Genomic DNA, 22,035 nt, shown 5'->3' on the forward strand with positions numbered 1-22,035 from the left:
TTTACTGGGCATAATGAGCCTGATTCACCCCGCAGCAGAGCCTGGAAATCTATAGGTGCGTGGTGATGTTGAATGGAGAATTCCAGCTCTTCTTTGATGCTGTATTAAAACACCAGATAACGTTGATTGTATTCCGGGCCGCTTCGTGTCCTTCAATATCAGTGCAATTTGTGCTGCGTGCAGCCAGCTAAATTGCTTTGGGTCCGGTCTCCTGAGAACGCTGATACATCTGTACTTGGAAACCAGGTAATTGGTGTATGGAAATGAAAACAGGAGCGCTCACAACTCACTGCTTTGGTCGGAGCTCAGTACCTAGCTTAAACGCAGAGAGGGGATATCAGGACCTTGAAGAGTTTCCTCACAACACAGGCGGTTAAAAAACAAACCTGGCAACCGCTTTTCTGCCAAGATCACTTGGAGCAGTAGAAGGAGATAACATGGATGGGCAGCTTTGTCTGCTTCCGTAGGGCTTTCAGGTGACTCAACACCGTGAGCAACAATAATTGGAGGCTTGTGGCTTTTCATATTGGCATGCGTGTGTCTGACTTCAGTGAGTCATTGCCCATCGGTAAGTGAAAGAGTCAGTGGGTATCTGATGCATCCAGTTCGCTGAGACTGTCCAGGTTCAGCTCCGTGGATTATCTTGCCCCAGACTGGCTAACAAAAAGCAGCTGGTATTCATTTTAGAGGCCCCAAACTGGGGAGTAAAAATATAAAATAAAACAGCGTGGTAGCTCCAACTGAAAAAGAAGCAATTTTTCTTCAGTGGCCTTTGTGAGTCCCAAACAAAACGGGCTGTGGCATCAAATAGAGTGGCACGAACACTGCACTCTGCTCCTGATGTCCCTAGTGCTGCGTGGAAGGCTCCGAGCCAAAAGGAGACTTCATTCTTGTAAGATTCTGCAGTGCACAGAGAATCCGAACCAAGTTCTAATACTTTCTGCAAAGTAATACAATCTTCTTCTTAAAAGAGGAACAAATACCTTTAGGGCACAACAGTCATCAAATGAACTAAAACCCCTGGAGTCTCAGGTCAGTGTGCGGGTCCGTTGTCTTATTTGGTTGCTTTGGTGGAGCTGGCGCTTGTATTATGGAATCTGTGCACCCTGCCTGCATTTCTAACCAGCTGGGTGGCCTTAATTTAATAGGAGCTGTGATAAAGCCAGAGGTGGTGATGTGCTGATGTTGTAGTCTATATGACTGGGAAAAAAAAAAAAATATCACTTTTTCTTCAAAGAATAATTTGGAGATTTATAGGAGTACTCGGTAATTAGTTAAATCTCCAGATTGGGTGTGAGGAAGAAGTCTGCTTTCATTATGCACTGGGTGTGGGAGCGTGAGGTTAGCCAATTATCCACGCTACTCCTACCTAAAGGAATAAAACTAGCAGGAGGGCTTAATTCTGACCAAACATTTGGTTTAGTTTGGCATCGATAGCCAATCTTTTTGCGTGTCTGAAAGAAATACGGGGGATCAGCGTCCAGTCCACATCATCGCTGGTTTCAGTTCTTCCACTTTGAAGTACTTGCGTTCACACCACTGTGATGCTATCCAAAAATTTTGCCTTAATAATCCCCCAAACTTCGATTTAGGGTATTAATTTTGCTTGCAGCTCTTGGAATAGGCTCTGTGTCCTTTAAAATGTGAACAAGGAGAACAGCAGCATCACCTTCCATCAGCGTCTCTCTGCCTGACACTTGGTTTGGCTGAAGCCAGCTCTGCCAGAATGAGTAAAACAACATCATCAGGCTAAGCCTCAACTTTGAACGCACCAACAAACGATGTTCCTATGCAAATACAGAACATTTAACTTCTAATGTTAACCAAAGATAGGCAGCTGCCAACCTTACTCATCTCAAAGGCTGTATACAAACAAATATTTGAATTTTTTTGTCTTCTGACCAGAACCAGCCCAGCCCGTGGGGCTTGTGCATTTTCATCTGCATCGCAGTATTCATGCTTGCTAAAAGCCGTCCGAGGAGGATTAAGGGGGGAAAAAAGGCTAGCAAAAATTCTGGGGAAGCACAGCGTTTAACTTCATCGGTGCAAACACCTTTTCTCACTGTATTGCACCCACAGCTACCTTGTAAACTATTTAAAACTCTGCTCTAGGGTCTGCTCCTATGCAAGGGGGGGAGGTATTAGTTAAATCCAGTCCAGCTGTTGGAGCTGGGCCAGTTTTTTCTTCAGTTAGGCAGGTGGAAGCAGATTGGAATTGACTTGCAAATGCTCAGCTTTTCTGCTGCCCTGTATGCTTAATCAAGCTACCTTACTCTCCCAGCTACGCATTCAGGGGAGCTCTTGCCCGTCAGCATTTATATTCTGGTTTTCCGAGGCTGGCTCCTTTCACGGCGAGAGGCAAGAGCAGAAGGGAAGAATTTAAATGAACAGTTATCTTTTAATGAAGTTTGTAGACCCAGAGAAATTAGCATCAATGAATTTCTTCCCTCGTCTCCGCTTAATAGCTGAAAGTTCAAAAGCAACTAAATGCGCGTCTTATCAAAGTTCCTGAAAATATGTTTTGTGTCCCCAGAATTGCCAAAATTGATATTGGTGAGTGGTGGTTGTCTTGTCCAGATGAAGCTGGCTGCCCTGTTCCAGGACTTGCAGGGATGCTGAAGCATGCAGGAGCACAGGAGCGGGCAGCTGGCAGTGTTGCTGCTCTGGCTTGCCTAAAAACATCTGCGTCCTGCTCTCCATCTCTGGGTTTTTCTGCCCTTGCTTCTGTTGCAAAGGATGTGGTGTGTAAATGCGCTGATTAAAAGCTGTCACTCCTCAGGTATCCCACTTAACGAGGTGGCTGGTCTGGGGGAGCACCACACAGCTCCAGATCTCGTGGTTACAGTGGCAGGGAGATTTTGGGTCACTAAATGCTGGCTGCGCTTTAATCTCCCCTCTGACATGATAGTTATAGCTAAAAATGGTTAAAAAGTTTAAAACTTAGACCGTTTACCATGGCATTTCGATTTTTTTTAACGTAAAGAGGGTGTATGTTGTTAAACACTTTGTTCTTGAAACTTCATTTCTAATTTGCATTAAAAAATCTTTATCCTTGAATAGCAAGGGGAAAGTGGTGAACTCATCTCCTCGCTAGTTGTGTCATTCACATATTTAAATTGCTTTGGTTTTGTAATCTGTACCTTAACTGGAGATGAGGTAATCTTACCAAGTATCCAGAACTTCTTCTATTTGAGACTGATACGTTTTAAGGACTTCAAAGTGCTTATAATCAAGATTTAAGATTGCTTATAATCAATTAAGATTGATTTTTAGGTACAAAGTAGGAACTTGAGATTAACGGAAACCCTAAGACTATTTCCAGTATTTCTTTGTGTGCTAAAATCTAACTTGAGTAAAACAGTCCCAAAATTTTAAGACCAATACTGCTCCCCAGAATAGCCACGACTGCCATGTCTCAGATGGTTTTGTCCTTTTGAATCAGCCTGAATTTTCTGCTTGTAAGCTTTGGTTGGAGTCTCACATTTGTATATTATTTTCAGGAGAAACACACCACGTTACAAATTTGCTAGAGGGAATTTGGAAAATGTATTAATTTTTGATATACATTAGACTAAACTGATTAGTTGCTGGATTTCTTGATTTTTTCCTTGCCTATTCAAGTAGTTTAATTTATTGTGCTGTTGAGCCTTTGCTTTAACTCAGCAAAAGTTAAGAGGCCAAAGAAGCTTGCTTAAGAGACTTAATTTCCCTTAAAAGCTTAATCTAAATGGTATCCAAAACTTCAAAGTACTTTTTTTGTTTCTTTGCCACGTGAGTGTGGATGGGCCATCATAAAGGCATCCAGAGGTGGTGTTGCAGCAGTGCTGCTGGCTTTTTAACCTGTAGCGAGCATCCTGTGCACCTTTGTACAGGGTTTCACAAACAGAGCCAGTGAAGTATGTGTGGTTGAGCCAGAGGGTCCCAAGCGTTCAGTCACTTAAAAATGCTTCCTTAAACGTGTTGTTGGCAAGGGTTGCTATTACGATCATAACTCAGGAATTTGTAGGATTATCTTCAGGCATTGCATCCTGGTATCAAAAGTTCCACGTTTGGTTTGTCATCATGGGCTATCGATCAGCTGAAAAATTGGGAGAAATTTTCCTTTTCCATAGGTGTCTCTGATATCAAGCTTTGAGGTTGCTTCTCATCATCTTGTTGGAGGAGAGAAACCAAATGTGAAACACCGATTTAATGAGAACTGGTGTGTTTTCTGTAGCTTCTGCCCATTAAGAGTATTAAAGACTTTTTCAGGAACGGTGGCATTCTCTGAAGCCACATTTTTGGGCACTGATTTGTGTAAACTGCTTCATTTTCAAGGCATGATCTCTTAACAAATTTTGATCTTCTGTCAGCTTAGCATTCTTGTGTTCTGTATCAGCCTGAAATAAGGTTCCTCAGTTTGTTAGGTTTGACTTCTCAGCTCTTTCTGGCCATTGTCACAAGGATGGGAGAGCCTAAAAAGCAGCTATGGAATCATTTAAATTCTGTTAGGGGGCGGTGCAGTGGCAGTCTTTAACCCAGCAGCCCTGATGTGCACAGTGACTTTGTTTGCTCCCATCTGAAGTCAATTTTGGTTTTGCTCCTTTGGGTCTGGAGGTTATTTCTCTTCGAAGTGGGAGATGTCAGGGGGAGACTGTTGGCGTGGCACACTTTGCATCTGCCTTTGGAGGAGCATTCAGAAATGCAGGGTGGAAGCGAGAACAGTAACTTACCTAACAACATCTAGTAGACCTTTTTTTTTTTTTTCCTGGATGATTTTATAAAATAGCAAGGAATTTGACGTTAAAAATACAGCTAAACATCTGTGTTTGACTTGATTTTTTTTTTTTAACCCTTTTGTACCTTGAGAATGGTGCATTAATACCCTTGTGCTTAGGAGCTGGGTAGGGTTAGTTCAGATTCTGTAGGAATCAGCTTGCATCAGCTTGTGTTTTGTAGGGTTGTGCTTATGCAGAGTTTTCCCTTTTTGAGATTCGGAGCCTGGCTTTTCAATCGGTGAGACAGTTCGGGTTTGTCTTGGGGTAGTTTTGGGATACGCTGCTTCAGCGTGACGTGAAGTTACATGTTTGAACACGTTGAGCTCAGAAACGACTTGCTGGATATTGGAGATGTTGAACACGGTATTACATCCAACATCTCGCTAGGCTTCAGCTAATAGTGCCTAGAGAGATGTTAGCAGATGGCTGTCCTCCCAGCCTGAAAGCTGGTAATGAATCCACGGGGCTGGGATGCAGGATAATTGTCTCTACTCACTGTTTTAGCTGGGGAAAACGTTTAAGCTGTCTGTTATGGTATAAATCTCCTTCAGATAACACATACGACCTCCATACGTGCTGGGCCTTGCAGGTGCTATGAAACCAGGACATTCTGCTCGTGGTGCTGGTGCTTCCTTAAAGGAGGGCTCACACCAGTCCCCAGGACAGCCTTTTTGTGCTGTTGGGTTATGCTGTATTTTCTTCTGGGGCTGTAGGAAGATGCTGATAACCTGCTGTATTTCTAAATCGATTCATCTGAAGCACAAGCTTTAAATACCTGCTTCTTAAGAAATGCCAAATAAGAAGAAAAATTTGCCCTAACGTGCTGAATTTTTAAAGATGCAGTGCCGACAGGAACCTCCAAGAGTGGGAACCCATTCGTGAAGCTGAGGCTGGGTGATATCCCCGGTTATCAGCCCACCTGCTCTGCGAATGGAGAAGCAGCTCTGGAGCCAGCGGTGCCTTTTAAAGGAGGAAGGAAGGAAAGAAAGAAAGAAAATGTAGCAGAGCTGCTTTGAAAGAGAAACTGCGTACAAGAAGTTTAAAGGGAAATACAAAAGAACAGGTAAAAGGATAAAACTCAGGTAGCGCAGGCATTGATTTAAGACGCACATGAAAGCTCAGAAAATGTATGCGGCTGCGAAGAAAAAGTCCCCAAAGCTGAGAGGCTCTTTGAAGAATCTTTCTAAAGAGTGGTGGTGCTCTAAACGAGGAGAAGATGGGAGGCTTCCTGCACATCAAATGTAAAACCATAATGGAGTAGTCGAATGTTTCGAAGAGCAGTTGGATAAAAGAAACAACTGGTAAAGAAAAATAGAGACAGAATTGTAATAGGATAGGATCAGTGGGGCTGAAATAATGGGAGCATGAAGCAAAACACTGACTGAAAAGCTGAGTGAATTATTTGCCTTCAGAAAGAAGCTCAGAGTATTCCCAGTAGAGCTTTTGTGGAGGGTTGACTCCGAGTAACCATCTTCAGTCAAAGTATTGTTCGAGGAGGTTTTACAGTAAATTGATGAAATGAATAGTAATACTTGCCTGGGACTGCACTCTGTTTGTCTTTTCTAAAGCAAATGTTAAGCTGCTGAACTGTGGAACGCAGCACATAGGTTTTCTTCCATTTCCCTTGCTTTTAGAATGGTAGGTGGCAAGTGTCGTCGTTGTCCCCCAAAGAGTTTGAAATTCGGTCTGATTTTTTTTCTCTCCTCAACAGAAAATACTCTGGAGTGCTATCACATAGATTTAATGGAGGAGTGAATTCACAGAAACACAGAACCATTAGGGTTGGTAAAGCCCTCCAAGATCACCTGGTCCAACCATCCCCTGCCACCAGCGTCACCACTAAACCACGTCCCCAAGCACCACATCCAACCTCTCCTCGAACACCCCCAGGGACGGTGACTCCACCACCTCCCTGGGCAACCCGTCCCAGTGCCTGACTGCTCTTTCTGAGCAGAAATGTCTCCTCATTGCCAACCTGAACCTCCCCTGGCACAACTTGAGGCCATTCCCTCTGGTCCTGTCACTGGTTACCCGTGAGAAGAGGCCGACCCCCAGCTCCCCACCCCTTCCTTTCAGGTAGCTGCAGAGAGCAAATTTGAAACTAAGTTTTGCTTTGCATCTGTTAGACCTTTGAGATTTCGTAATCTGGCACTGAGAGCACTGGATCTGGCTGGGGGGGAATCCTAAAGGACACTGAGGTTAACGAATTTGTCTTGTGATGGGATATGCCTTAAAATTTAAGGTAAGTAGGAATAAAAGACTTGCTAGCGGGAGGTCTCCTGGAGATTTTTGGTGTCCAGCACATTCAGACGGATGCAGAAAAGGAGCTTTTCTAGCAGAAATCTGAGACAAACCTGTCTAACTGCGTTTGTCATTGAAGTGCAGAGTTATCATGGGGAAGAAGTATTGAAAATCGTTTTAGGCTATTCAGTGCCCTTAGATTTGCCTTAGTTATTAAGATAATTCAAATATAAAATTCTAATAGGACTTAAAACTGGAATGACTGGCCGAGCTAGTTGCCTGCAGTGACTTTACAGGTTCTTCACCTCCTGTCCATTTCTTCCCTGCCCAGTTCCTTCCCATACCTCAGCAGCCTGGTCCTGTCGTAGCGAGCTTCTGCAGCAGGCTCGGGTGGTCGCAAGGATCCAAAGATTTAGCAAAACGATGAGCGTAGGGGAAGGTGTGCTTCTGGTAGGTGTTGCAGTGCTGGTGTCCCGTTCCTGCAACGAGGACCTGCCTTGTTTGCAGTCGCACAGCTCTTTGTGGATGTAAAATGCAAAGTGGCTGCGTGTACCTGAGGGGGTTGGTTAAGCAAGCACCGAACGGGAAGAGAAGCCTGCCTGCTGGGTAAGTCAGACGAGGCTAATTAAATGATTAAATGTGTCCTGCTATGCAAACTGGCTGAGAACAGCGAAGCCAAGCTTATGTCCTACACGCTGAATCCACGTCCCGTACAGATTGATGGTGTGAATGAAGTCTGCCCCTTTCGTTTACCCATCTCGGAGCTTTAGGATGTTTGGTGTTTTCGTTGCTGGCTGATGGGGGAGTCCTGGTGGCTTCTCTGTGTGCTCCTGCTTTTCACTGATACCTGTTGACGTAGGGAAGTGATTTGCCCCAACTCAGAAGCACACAATAGTGGCAGTGAAGGTCAGTAGCAAGGACGGAACATAGAAAGCCTTTTAAAAGGCTAATTTTAGTTAGTGTGGGTGATCTTCCTAGGCTGCCAGCAGCCATCCAGTCCTGATTTGCTTCTGAATTGCGTTCCGATGCTATGTCCACTGAAAATGGAGCTAGGGAATCAATTTCAGCAGGCAAAAATTGTTCTTTCTGAATCTTCTGATCTCTTTTAGCTAAGAGGGGTGATAACTATTGAAGGGAGTACATCTGAGCGCCCAGTATCCTTGAGGAGCTGAGACATTTATGGGTTGGTTTTCCTTTACAGTGTTCAAGCTATAGATTCAGAGGAGACATTGTGCCGTTGTACTTTGTTTCCTTTTGCTACGAGCCTAACCTGTCTTGTTGGGATTGAGCTCAGTCAGCTCAGCCATCCCTCATGGTCGATGGTGGCCAGATAGTCGGCGTGGGTTCTGTGTCTGGGCTGGGCATGTGGGCATATGCGAATGTGGGGCTGCCTAAACCTGCACTTACCGCATCTCCTGGTGTGCACACAAACCTCAGGAGAGTCATCCCAGTGAAACCGGGGGGAAGTAAATGTTTTCTGCCTCTGGGATACTGATTGTGGTTTGTAACAAAGCCTTCTGGGAGGCATGGAATCTTTTTTTTTAAAAAACAAACAAACAAACAACCTAAAACAACTCATGCATCTTGCTCGCAAAGCTGGGGTTGTGAATTATGCACACTGTTTTGCTTCTCTTTTGGCGAATTACTGCACTTTTGACCTAGAAACAGCTGATCCCAAAACAAAACTCTTGATATGTAATTCTCTTTTTTTTTTTTTTTTATTTACAGACTATGAGAAGACACAGAAATGAAGTTACGATTGAGTTGCGGAAGGTGAGTCTGCTTTTCTTCATCAGCTTTGGTACTTCTCTGTGCTTAAAATGCTCTGGTGTCTTTGCTAGATATTTTGCCATAAGGTTTGTTGTCTAGCCCCAAACTTAAATAGAGAATTTGTGTATTTGTAGATTACAAATTGTGGTTTCTAATGTTAATTTTATTGTCACTTATTAGGCTCACTACAGCAAAACAAGAGCACCGCTTTACTCCAGGGTATGGCTTGGGAATAAACCATATTCAGTTTCTGTACCAGTTCTCATCTTATTGTGAAGCTGTTAGCTGTTTGAATGCTTGGGGTCTATGAATGGGCAAGGGGAGAATCTTAGCACTTAGGAGGTGTGAAAGTTGTTGTATTGGGCTTATGTGCTAAGGTGTTGGTAGTGGAGGGGCTGCAGGGGTGGCCTCTGTGAGCAGAGCCCAGCAGCTGCCCTGTGTCAGATCAGAGCCAGCTCCAGCTGGCTCCAAAGGGACCTGCTGCTGGCCAGAGCTGAGCCAGGGAGTGATGCTGATTGTGCTTCTGGGAGAGCAGATTTAAGAAAGGGGAAAAAAAAAAAAAAAAAAAAGAAAAAAAAAAAACAACCACAAAACCTACTGTGCAACAGCAGCTGGGAGAGAGGAGTGAGGAGCAGTCCTGCAGCTCCCAGGGCAGTGCAGCAGGAGGGCAGGAGGTGCTCCAGGCAGGCAGCAGCAGTTCCCCTGCGGCCTGTGGAGAGGCCCCTGGTGGAGCAGGCTGTCCCCCTGCAGCCCATGGGTCCCACACGGAGCAGATCTCCACGCTGCAGCCCCCCCATGGGTGGAGGAGCCCCCGGTGGAGCAGGTGGATGTGGCCTGGAGGAGGCTGCGGCCCATGGAGAGCCCCCGCAGGAGCAGGCCCCGGGCCAGAGCTGCAGCCCGTGGAGAGGAGCCCACGCAGGAGCAGGGGGCTGGGGGTGCCAGAATCCCGTGGGAGGGACCCCACGGGGAGCAGGGACAGGGAGGGACCGTGAAGGAGCAGCAGAGATGAAGCGTCAGGGACTGACCACAGCCCCCATTGCCCATTGTTCCCCTGCGCTGCTTGTGGAGAGGAGGTAGAATAGGGTGGATGGGGGGAAGGTGTTTTTAGTTTGCTTTTAGTTTCTCACTGTTGTAGTCTGTTAGTAATAGCCAATACATTTTATTAATGTCCCTACATTGAGTCTCTTCTGCCCATGACAGTAATTGGTGAGTGATCTCCCTGTTCTTGTCTCAACCCTTGAGCCCTTTGCATCGTATTTTCTCCCCCTGTTCCTTTGAGGAGGGGGAGTGAGAGAGTGTTGTGGTAGTTTAGCTGCCTCCTCTCGCTGTAAAACCACCACAGTTACCATGTTTTGCTTTCTGGAAGTTACTGCTGCTGTACTGTAGAGGCAGTTAATTTTAGGGTCAGACTTTGGTTATATTGGGTAAATTCTAATATAGCTGGGAAGGTTGTGGCAATAAGTCATCCAGTTCAGTGCTGTCTCAATACAGGACTTGTTGCACCCTTGTCATTTATAAGACATTTCCAACAGCTTTTCAGGGCACCTTAAAGGCTGGGCAAAGTGTCCACAAGCTAAACAACTTTTGAACTATACGTGTAAAGAGAAGAAGGAAGCTTTCTTCACCTTTGGGTACCTTCAGTATATTTGAGGACTGACGCTGTCCCCTGAAGTTCTGTCATGATGAGACAAATTCAGTTGTTCACTCTTTCCTGGGATGTTTTGCGTCCTAGATCTGACTTGTTGCTGCTCATCAGGTTCAAACTGAGATCTCCCTGGAAGTGTGGTGCCCAAAACAGGCCTCAGCTGAGGCTCACGTGACGCTGAGGACGGTGAAGGGCAGTTCCTAACGCAGTATTCCTATTTATATTGGGCATGTTGTTGATTCAAACTCAGCCTGTGATCCAGTGCATCCTTCGGACACTTCCTACAGTGCTGCAAAAACCAGGGCAGTGGTTTGGGCTCCATTTGCATAGTTGAGTGAATGCAGAAGTTTTAAACCTGATTCCTTCTCGTCGTGTGAATTGCATCTGCTTCTTCCAGATGGTTTCTTGACTTGAATTCCTGTTCTCTTCCCCAGTGTGCTTCGGGGCAGCCTCATTTTTTTTTTCTGTATGCTCTATCTTTCCTAATATTCCCCTTAGTGACTTGATGGAAGCGTGTGCTTTGAATATTCCAGCTACAGGCCAAGCTGCTTTGGGTCTCCATCTGATGCATCTCCCATTTGGCCAGTTGAATCACCGGGGGCTTTCTTAAGAGTGCACACCCACCTGAATTATTTGCAAACCAAGAGAAACCAGAAGCCTTGCTAAAAGCAAGGTGAAGATAGAAGCTTATAGATAGAAGCTCTGACTTTTTTTTTTTTTTTTTTTTTTTTTGAGAAATCTTGTCCCTACTTATCACTTGATTGTGTAGGAGCTACCCAGAATCTCTTGCTAGTATTTTCTGGGCTCCTTCTGCTCGTTTTTAAGAAGAGAGTTGCTTTTTTGAGTTCTCCCAGAACCACTTCTGTCTCTCATTAGAATATCAAAAATAAATGCTTGGGAGATTCATCCTGAGAGTACAAGAATTAGTTAAAGAAATGTGATTGAACCCACATGACTGGAGAAAATATCTTATTTAAATACTTCCATGAGCATCATGTATAATCTAAAGATTTTTGTTAATGCTTTCCTATTTTCCTAATCAAAGAAACTAGCTGAACATGTCTGGAAATCTTGTGTAGCCTAATGTGGCTTCATTAGGCCTGATAGAGCCCAAGGTGTGGAGAACGCTGGTTTTGCATGCAGTGGCGGGGAGCAAGTGAAAAATTAAATGAGGCACTTGTTACTGAAATGAAATCCAGGGGATGTGCTGAAGGCAAGGCAGTGGGTTGTTCTGTGGGGATGGGCTCTGTGACGGACCGGTAATACGTGAGTAACGATGAGACCTGTGAGTGAGCTGCTGGTTTCTTTTCACTAAAAACTGCGCCTACACAGATCAGTTACACGCTGAGAGAAGCCTAAGCACTGGATTTAGGACAGGCTGTAAATCAAGAGTGACCAGCAGCTGCGGAGCCCTTCCACACGGGAAGTTGTGTTCTTCTGGAGTGTGTGCCCAGCGTCTTCCACTGCATGCACCAGAAGTTGTGTTAATAAGAGAGGTTCAGTGTGCATTCGAGCTGTTCATTTGCAGCAGGGGAACATTGGTGGTGGGTGGCACCTGGCTTGCTTCGGTTTTCATCCGTACAACGAACACCGCTACCACAGCACGAGGGTAACGTCTGTGTTGGCATGACCTGAACAATCCGTCTGTGCCTCTTCAAGACAAAGAGGGAGCTTCTCTTCATCCCAGCGCTCCAGATGCTGAGCGTGCACCTGGCTTCTGAAGGAAACAGGCAAATTGAGCATCTTCTTCATCCGTGCAGCTGAAGGACCACATAAGAACAAGTTTGTCTTTTGAATCAACTTGTGTATAAATATTAAATGCCTGGATCTGATGAAGCTGCTTACATGTCTGTTTTGGAAGATGGAATAAATAAATCACCGCTTTGAACAGTACTAAACAATTGCTGTGTGTGTTCCCGTGAGGTTCACTGCTCCCATACCACACGGCAGCTCTCACTCAGAAAGCATCTTTACCTTTTCAAGGTTTTTTTTCAAGCACTTGTTACTCATTTAGGAACTGAGCAAACGAAGCCATCTCTGACATAGCAGCGTCTGGCAGAAGCTTGGCCCGGGCCTGGGTTGGCACAGTGAGGCAGTCAAATGACACTCCTCCTTGTCAGGTGTCCTCCGGTTCCATATCAGCCCTGCTGCACGCTCAGTGCGTTGTGGCAGTGGGCTACTACGTTTTGGAAAGGATGGGTTTGATTTCTGGCTGTGCTTTTATTGCAGTGATTGTCCAAAGAGCTTAAAAAGTAGCCCCTTCTTCCCAGACAGACGAGATAACGATGTCAGTTTTGGTTCTGGAGGCTGTCTTCAGAATTTAAACTGCTCAGTGTAGCGTGTCATGGCCTGGTCGGAGTGAGAAGGCTCAGTGCTTAATGTCAGCATTACAGCAGCACCCTGAAACTGCTCTGTTAGCAACAGGGACCCTGGAATTAACTGGCAAAAATAGCTGGCTAGTGTCAATCTAAAACACGGAGGGGGGAGAAATAAGGGTTAGGACTCAGTTTAAGGCTGCATGCCTGAATGAAGACAGTGAGTCTGCTATTAGGGATTCTCTGGTTCGTTTGGCTTTCTGTGAGGAGGAAACTCAGCCTCAACTTGGGTCATTTGTGTGCTTTGGGAAGTGTAGTCAGTAGGGTCACTGGGTTTCATGCTGCCCTTCGTTTGAAGGGTTACGCTCCTAACCTCAGCAGAAACCGAGGATGCTGTCATCTTTTAAGGCTAGCTAACTAGAATCCTATAAAGATCCAGGTCCCTCACAAGGTGTTTGGGTTATTTTTACTTTCTTGGCAAATTCAGCTGTCTCTGAGCTCATAGACATGAGCTCATGAAAGCCCTAATTGCCAGTTAAGATTGATGCATGACAAAGCAATTATTTCCTAAACGAGGGGTGGACTATGGGAGCCATGGCCATGTCCTTTTTCTTCTTTAGCCTGTTCTCTGGCATGCTGTACTTGTCCCCAGCCTGATCTCTCTTCTGTAAGATCATTTAGGAGCTGGGCATCACTGAAAAGAGCCTGGCCCCATCCTCTTTGTACCCTTCATTCAGGTATTTATAGACCTTGATGAAATTCCCCCTGAGCTGTTTCCTCAGCAGGCTGAGCAGCCCCAGTTCCCTGTGCTCCAGTCCCTTCCTCATCTCCATGGCCCTTTCCAGGGCTCCCTCCATCACGTCCAGGTCTCCCCTGCACTGGGGAGCCCAGAACTGGACCCAGCACTCCAGGTGTGGCCTCACCAGTGCTGGACAGAGGGGACAGATCGCCTCTCTGGCAACGTTCCTCCTACGTCGTCTTTGCTCCAGCCTTCCCCTGGTCTCTGGGACCTGGGCTTCCTGAAGACCACTCTTGGTAGTGAAGACAGAGGCAGAGATGATGTTCAGTACCTTGGCCTTGTCCCTGTTCTCACGTTTCATTCAGTGGTGGGCCCACATTTTCCTTCTCTCTTGATAAGGATACACGTACAGAAGCCCTTCATGTTGCCCTTGGCATCACTGACCAGATTCGGTTCCACTAGGGCTTCAGCTTTCCTAACTCCATCCCTGGATGCTTGGGCCATGTCTCTGTATTCCTCCCATCCTTGCTTCCACCCTCTGCATGCTCCCTTTTTGCATTTGAGTTTTGCTGGGAGCTCTTCGTTCATTCCTACAAACCTCTTTGTTGGGATGGACAACCCTTGAGGTGATCCTTGAATGTTAACCAGCTTTCTCGGGCCCTAATCCCACAATATTCTTCCAAGCAGATCCTCAAAGAGACAAATACCTGCTCTCCTGAGGTCCAAAGCTGCCGTTCACCTTCACAGTCCCAAATTGTTTGTTGTTGGACTGTACATCCTTAAGGATGTAGATATCATGTTGATACCCATGAGTTGTAGGACAATCAGATTGACCTTTTTAAGCATTTTTATGGCTTTCAAAGCTTTACAGTGCTGTTAGCAGTAGACAGTTTTGCTGTGGTGCTGTGCTGGTGGATGCTTTATCATCTCTGCTAGGAAGCTGTCAAGTTTTGGGTGCATGGCTGCTGTTGTTACGGTTATTGCTTAAGATCTGGGTGTTGTTTTGGGGACCAGAAAACCCACACTGACTTCCCAGATAGGCAACTTGTCATTGGTTATAAATGTGTGTTGCAGAGCTTTGTTGTAGTTTATGCCACAGTCTGGATGGAGAGGAGATTATTGCAGGAAAGGAGTGGGGTGGGGAGGTCAAACTGAATTTTTGGAATATTTACTCGCCACTCCAGGCAAGCAAGGCCCAGGAAGAGATGTCTGATCTTGAAGCATTGTAATAACTGTCCTTAAGATGCAAAGCCTTGTACGTGATGCTAAGTAGAGAAATGTTGCAGAGGGACTCCTTTAGACGAGACAGCACGTCCAGATGTGTAGGGTGTTTATTAATAAAGGCCTGGTTACTGTAGGAAAAGACCTATTTGAGCTCTTAGGAAAGATGTAGATCTACTTTTCTTCCCTTCTGCAGATCACTGCTTATTGTATTCACCTGGAGAGCCTCCTTATATGCTGACCAAATGGCCAGAGAACATGTTCCTGTGTCATCATCTCAAGGCTTTTGGATTGTTTTATTTCCTTTGTCACGTTCTTAAATCCCTGTGGGTGTTGAGGAGCGCTGTGGCAGTGGGTAGAGCCACAGGTAAAGGTTTTTAGATGATCCCTTTACCACCCTGAGGTTGAAGCAGTAGGCACTGAATTTCCTTTATAATGGACTGCGTCAGGTGCCGTCAGGCGCTCCCCCCAAATTTGAAAAATAAAATAAAATAGGAATTATGTTTAAGTGAAACCTAAAACCCTGCTCGTTCTGTCACAACAGGGGCAACTTAAAAGGGACGGCCAGGCAAGCTGGATCCACCTCCACCACTGGCCTGGCCCTTCAGTCTTAACTTCAGTTTCTTCCTACTAGAGGCTGAGTTCCTGGACCTTTCCATGACATGAATAAATAGTTGATAAAGATGCTTTTTACCTGAAGGCGAGTATTTTATTGTTATTTCTCACTTCAGACCTTGGAGCTTCTCAACAGAGGTGAGGCCCTTTGTAGAACTTTCCCATATAACAAACGGGAGTTGCTCTTCATATGACAGGGGTTCTTCTTCTGTCGCTTTAGAAACTTACTTGCACTGATGGGCATTTTTTTGAATCCCGTAGCCATCATCCAAGAAAGTAAACAAGAAGTACCGGGATCTGCAGGATTTGCATGCTTACTGGTCAGGATGCTTAGCCCTCCCCCTGCCAGGGAAACAGACATTTTGGGTGTCTGTCATCGAAGACTGTACACGAATCATCATGGTGGGCAAGAAAGAGCACTCGTGGTGCAGTTCCTGTTGTTCCTATTTGGTGATTTTGCCAGGCAGGTGTGTCCACAAACCTGTTGTTTGTATGGAAACATCTGTAGGCTGCCGTGGTGTGTTCCCTCCCTCGAGAATCATCCACTTGGAAGGAGAAGACCTGCTTGGTTTCCTTGGTGACGAGAACTCCCTTCATCAGGGATCCCAGCCTGACGCCTCTCCCTTTGAAAGATCTCTCACCGGTCCTTGAAGAGAATGGCTGTGTCCCAGTGTGCTCGTTTGCCTTCAGCTTCACCAGAGGAGCCTCCAGAAGAGGCTGATGATGTGATACAGGCCATAAGAAAATGAGATTTGTCACAATATGACAAAATACAAACATTTTACAGTCTCTTTGAGTTGCAAATCATCTTCTTTCACCTTATGCAGGGGAATTTCACTCTATGAAATTCCTGTATACAGAGCTCGGTGATTTAGCTGACCCAAAACTCGATACTTTTCAAAATGGACACAGCTGTTTCAAAGAGCCTTAGAGCTATTTTTTAGGACCAGGAGGTTCCACGGACACTGCATTTGTAAGAAGTGCTAGTAAGGATAGCTTTCCTTCCTAAGAAATCTGTAGTGCTTCTCAGTGTGCATATATGTTCCTGCCAGTTGTTTTTCAGCCCAACCATCTGCAAACAGCGAGGCGCTACAGGAACATTCTTGTTCTTTCTCACTTTTCCTGGCTAAGGTCAAAGCTTCTGGAGCCTCTTACACCATATGACTGACAGCCTGAAGATGCTGCCTGCAGTCGCAGGAACTCTGGTATCAAACTTGGTCAGTTCTGTCCTGGGAAGTTCAGTTCTATTGGAAGGGACCTCAAAGCCCACCCAGTCCCACCCCCCTGCCATGGGCAGGGACCCCTCCCACCAGCCCAGGCTGCCCAAAGCCCCATCCAGCCTGGCCTTGAGCACCTCCAGGGATGGGGCAGCCACAGCTTCTCTGGGCAGCCTGTGCCAGGGCCTCACCACCCTCTGAGGGAAGATTTAAACCTGCCATCATGTGTGTGTGAAGGCTCAGAGCTTGGAACAGCATCATTGGTGACCTCACAGTGATGTGCCTTCGTTCCTGCTCTCTGTGGAGCTGTTCATGGGGAGCTGTGTTGTCTTTCACAGCTGGGCACGCTGCTGCTGGTAGGAGAACAGTCCCGTGGGGGCTGTTGAGGGATTCATGGGAGTCCCCTTCAAGGTAAAGGAAGTTTTGGGGAGTACTGCTTGGAGATAGCCCCTGCATTAACTTCTGCATGGACAGGTGCTTGAAGGAGAGAAGTTTCTTCTCAATCCCTGTTCTTCTGGAGCGATGTGTTCATTCAGACCCTTCCTTCTTCCCTCTTTCTCCAAGTCCCTGAAGGATTTCTAGGGAATTGGAAGAAGCTAAATGTGTTCACCACCCATTTTATGGCCACAAGCAGAGAAAACTTGTGCATGTCTCTCTAGATGCTGCAAGCAAACTACATCAGCTTACAGCATTTGCATAGCTGCTCACTCCCTGTGAATAAACATGAAGTGTGGATCTTAAAGAGTAATGCTTACAGGCAGGTAGTCTTTCTGAAGTTCCTAAGTGAAGAGAGGGGGAATAATCCAGTGCTTCGTCCACTGGCATGCTCTGGACTTACTGCCTGGTGTTTGGGGAGGGTGATTTTCCAGGATCATCTTTCAGGATGTTAGAGAGGAGATACCAAGATGCATCTGCAGTCTTGTTTTGTGGAGTTACTGCTTACCACAGCCTCTGTGCTACCTCTTGTAGAGGTACAGCCCTGGAGAGCGCTGCTATTTCAGAACACTGCAACTGTATAAATCGTGGGATACACATTAATAGCAGTACCACAGTTGCTGCAGCATGGCTTTGCTTCTTGCATCCAAAAACTTGTAGATCTTCAAAGCCACAAAACACGTGATGCACTTTCAACTGTTTCTAGCTCCTGTAGCTTTGGGAGGAAAAAATAGAGGGTGGAAGTAATGCTCAGGAGATACAGATACAGCCCACATGTGTGTGGATATCATCATAATATTCTTACCAATTTTAAGAAGGTGATATTTATTGCAAACGGATGGCATCTATTTAAAATCAACGCAACTGGCAAGACGTTGCCCTTACTTCTCAATTTGGGCTTAGGATAAGAGCGAAGCAACCTGACTTTAAATGTCTCTTGCATAGCTTCCACGTCCTGGAGGGATTTCAGCTGAAGCTGTCTGAGCTGCCTCCACGCTGTGCCAGCACAGATGCGTTGTGTGGAGCGCTGGGGAACAGCGGTGTGCCATTTTCCTCTCCCCAAATGTGGGGACGGTTCCTGAAGGTCAGAGGATTCAGCGGTGGGGGAATCTGCTAATACAGAGGTGAAAAAAAAAAACAACACCACTGTATGTAAGAATTTATGACTTGAACTTTTATTCTTTCAGCAGATGGGAGAGTTCTGGGAATAAGAAACTTGAAAATAACAAAAGAGGCAATATGACTAGAAATTTTCAGTAAGTTCAATAAAAATATTTCACGTTTGCTAAATTCTTGGCTGTTCCGGGTATTTCATCGTCATTTGAATCAAGGAATCTGCAAGAGTCCTGCATCTAAAAGGATTTTTACAGAAATTTAGAAGACCACCTGTCTTCCTGCAGGGTGTTGCAATACGTCGTTGAGTGCCGCTGATAACGAATCACTGAAAAATCAGTAAATCTCACCGGTTGAATTGGTATGGATAACAGCTCTTGAAACAAACATGCTTTACAAAAAAACACATAAAGCTCTTTCCCTGAGTTTTATGAGCATGACAATCCAGCCAAATACTTCAGGAGAACTCGGTCTGCAAACCCTGCCTTGCACCACAGTGGTTTGCTGCTAGTGACAAAGAAACTCAGTCCTCCCTGGTAAATGATTTACTGTCAATCAGTTAACTTGCTCCAGCAGACAGTTAGCAACAGTTCTGCACCAGGACCCCAATTTATTCAGGCTGCACCTTTTCTGCAAAGAGGGCACGACTGCTGGACCCGTGCGTGCACCCTAATAATGACATTTTTCTCCCTATACATTTATTTCTGCGTGTGCAAACTCCGGTGTGGACCGATGTGATCTGCAGTGGTATCTCCGGGTGGAAAGAGAAGGACTGAAGACATCAGGACGTCAGACATCGGGCATCAATCCTGCTCCCAGTTTTGGTTTGTTCTCCCCTAGAGGCAGAGCTGCTCGTGTCCATCAGAGGCAGGACGAATTGCTTCCTCAGAGGGGGATGTGAGCGTAGGAGCGCTGAGCTGCACGTGGGGAAATGGGATCTGCTCCCTGCAGTTGTCAAAGCACGGGCCGTGGTTTAGACAAACAGGAGGAAAAGGAATTGTGCTTGAGCAAAGCCAGATTGACTGGGGTTGAATGGTGTTTGCTTAAAATGGCAGTGCCAAGCAGTTGGTGGGGAAGAACACCAGGAATATAACATCGGTCTTCACAGCGAATCCGTCCTCCAGTGTCTGCCTGGTGCAGCTCGTCTGCGTGACACTTTCTTCTCAGCATTTGATGCCTGCTCATTTCTATCTTCCCTCGCTCCAAAAGCACTTGACAGCAACAAACATCTAACGCTTGGCTGGATGGGTGTGCTCGAGTATCCTGGCATCGCTGTACAGCTCTGGAGGGGCTGCTGTAGCTCATCTTGGTGATCTTGTGTGCTCTCCGAGGGTTTGGTTTCTGTTCTTGGTCTTGAAAAAAAAAAAAAAAAGCTAAGCTGAGTCTGTGAAATACGTTCTTCTGCATTAAAGAGCTATTTCATTTTGGTGCTGGGTTATTGTTTTAGCATTCTGTATCTGAAAAAATCATAATACATTGCTTGGAGCCTTTCACACCGAGGCCGGTAAAGTCACTTTAAATTCATTTTCAAATGTCTGAACGGTGACAGTCAGAAATTTGGGGTCTGAAATTATTTGTCTATCTAACACACGATAAAATGAAACACTGAGGGGAGACTCTTAACAAACGTGATTCGGTTTAGAGGGTTTCTTATCCTTTACAAGCAAGGCGTGATGTGATACAATCTCCATAGTCACTACCGTTTGTTTAGCAGATAATTGTTTGGAGACTGAAAGGCCTGCTGCTCATTGCTAGGGTAATAGGTTTGTTTTAGATATTATTGCTGTTTAATACACCTTTTCAAGGTTTCACTTCATTGGAGATTGAAATCTTAACGTGCTTACATGTATAAACAGCAGTGTTCAGATACGCTGCATCACCCTCATCCACTGCACTTTCTATCTGTGATTGTACACCTAGACATATAGCAAACAAGAAATCCAGGCTGAAATTAGGAAAATGCCACTTTATACCTTTGAAATATAATAATGATACTTTTAAGACACTCTAAATTTGTGAAGTTGTGTGTGTGGATGCAGTCACAACTCCTGATTTTACTGCCTCCTTTTTTTAATTAGGGTTTTAGGTGTTCAGATACTCTAATTAAGCAAGGTAGAAATGTTAAATGGGAACTTTATCACCAAAAAAGCAGTGTTTTCTCTACCAATTCCTTAAAGGAGCTATGGCTGGATGGTGCTTTTTACTTCAGAAACTAGGCTAACAATGTGAGTGAGCGGGAAATACTGCAGGTGTCGGTGTGTAGGAGCCATGCTACTTCACACACAAGGTGTAAATTCATGTAACAAGGGAACTTGAAGGTAAGTTTAACTGAAAATTAATATTTCACTGGAAAATAATTTGTCTTCTCTGAGTCTAAATGTTAATGTCACCCAGATCTGTGTGTTTTGTAAAATTGTTAGAAAATTGCTACCCAAACTGCAAGTTTTAGTTCATTCAAATGTCATGGATCATCATAGTCTGTGATTTGCAAGCTGCTAGGTTAACACCTGAAATACTGTTAATTTTGTTTGCAGCTATAAATGGCTTTATGAAAGTAGTCTTACCTAAAGTTTTATTTTGAAAGGGGCCATTATATCGTCACCCTGTACTAATTAGCATTGAATGTCATTATTTTTTGCTATTCCTTTATAGAACAAAAGAGACGAACATCTTTTGAAAAAACGGAATGTTCCCCAGGAAGAAAGTTTAGAAGATTCTGATGTTGATGCTGACTTCAAAGCAGTAAGTACCTTGATTCTGGAAATTACTTTTCAAACTTTGGTGTCTCAAAGCAATGTATTCTGTTTTTACTTTAACACTGGAAGGCTTGCAGTTATTTGAAAGGAAAATTATGAACTGATACACTATTAAAATCAGTTTGATCGTACTAAAAGTTGAAAATGACAGTGTAATTCAACAACAAGATTACTAAAACACTTTTTTTTTTTTCTTTTCAAGCAAAATGTAACACTAGAAGCTATACTGCAGGTATGTTACATTTACTTATTTATTTTTAATTAGAATTGATTGTTCTGTGGATTTTTTTTTAATTTTTACTGTTCTTTTTTTTTTTTTTTCAGAATGCCACAAGTGACAACCCAGTGATCCAGCTGAGTGCTGTCCAAGCTGCAAGGTAAAAAAAACAGTAAAGGCACATAAATACACTTCCTACGCATTTTTTCATGATGAAAGTTACTTATTTTACTTTTGCATTTAATTTCACAGAAAACTCCTATCCAGTGACAGAAATCCACCTATTGATGACTTAATAAAATCAGGAATTTTACCAATTCTGGTAAAATGCCTAGAAAGAGATGATAAGTAAGTATACTTTTAAAAATGTTCACCTTTACTGAAAAACTGAAACCAAAACGCTCTGGGTACTTATTGCAAATGGAACTGAGGGATCCACAGCATCACAAAATCTTACACAGTGGAGCAGATTCCATGACAATAGACCATAAATTCTCCAGAAGTATTTATGCTGCCACTGAAATGTCACTTTCTTTGTTAGTGCTTGCTTGAGACTATCTAGCTAAAGGAGGATACTCTACTACATTTCTCATTGGTTTTGAATATTTCAGACTTTTCTGTTCACTGTTCTTTAAAAAATGTGTCTCAGGTTTGTTGTGTGTATTTGTGAAGGCAGAGCATATGCTTGGTTGTGAACAGGGCTGTTCTCTGCACCAGATCATAGTTACCATCTCTTTCATTAAGGTAATTAGCTTAAGTTTCTAGCTCCTTTCATTCATACTGCAAGGTGGGCTTCTTTCTGGCTCTGCACTGCTCCCTCATGTGATGTTACAAAACAGTAAGCACACTTTGGGTTCTGATTAGTCACTGGAAAACGAGCTTCAGTAAATGAGAATGCTGAGTCTGTAGTTGCACGGATTTCAGGTCATGTCAGAAAACTGCCATGTTCCACGATCCACAAGCCCCTTAAGATAGATGGGGATTAATACATCTG

At 44.6% G+C, this 22,035-nt stretch overlaps 1 protein-coding gene across 1 annotated transcript in view; it reads left to right on the plus strand.

The window, feature by feature from the left end:
- Nucleotides 1–22,035, plus strand: part of KPNA3 (karyopherin subunit alpha 3) — a 50,509-nt gene that overhangs the window by 8,667 nt on the left and 19,807 nt on the right. Inside the window, exons 2-6 of the mRNA XM_084306148.1 lie at nucleotides 8,727–8,771; nucleotides 20,721–20,810; nucleotides 21,027–21,056; nucleotides 21,149–21,201; nucleotides 21,294–21,389. Of these exons, the coding sequence (XP_084162274.1) occupies nucleotides 8,727–8,771; nucleotides 20,721–20,810; nucleotides 21,027–21,056; nucleotides 21,149–21,201; nucleotides 21,294–21,389 (314 nt within the window). The remainder of the gene's footprint in view (nucleotides 1–8,726; nucleotides 8,772–20,720; nucleotides 20,811–21,026; nucleotides 21,057–21,148; nucleotides 21,202–21,293; nucleotides 21,390–22,035) is intronic.

Source organism: Netta rufina (assembly GCF_964035555.1).
Source record: "Netta rufina genome assembly, chromosome: 1".
NCBI lineage: Eukaryota > Metazoa > Chordata > Aves > Anseriformes > Anatidae > Netta > Netta rufina.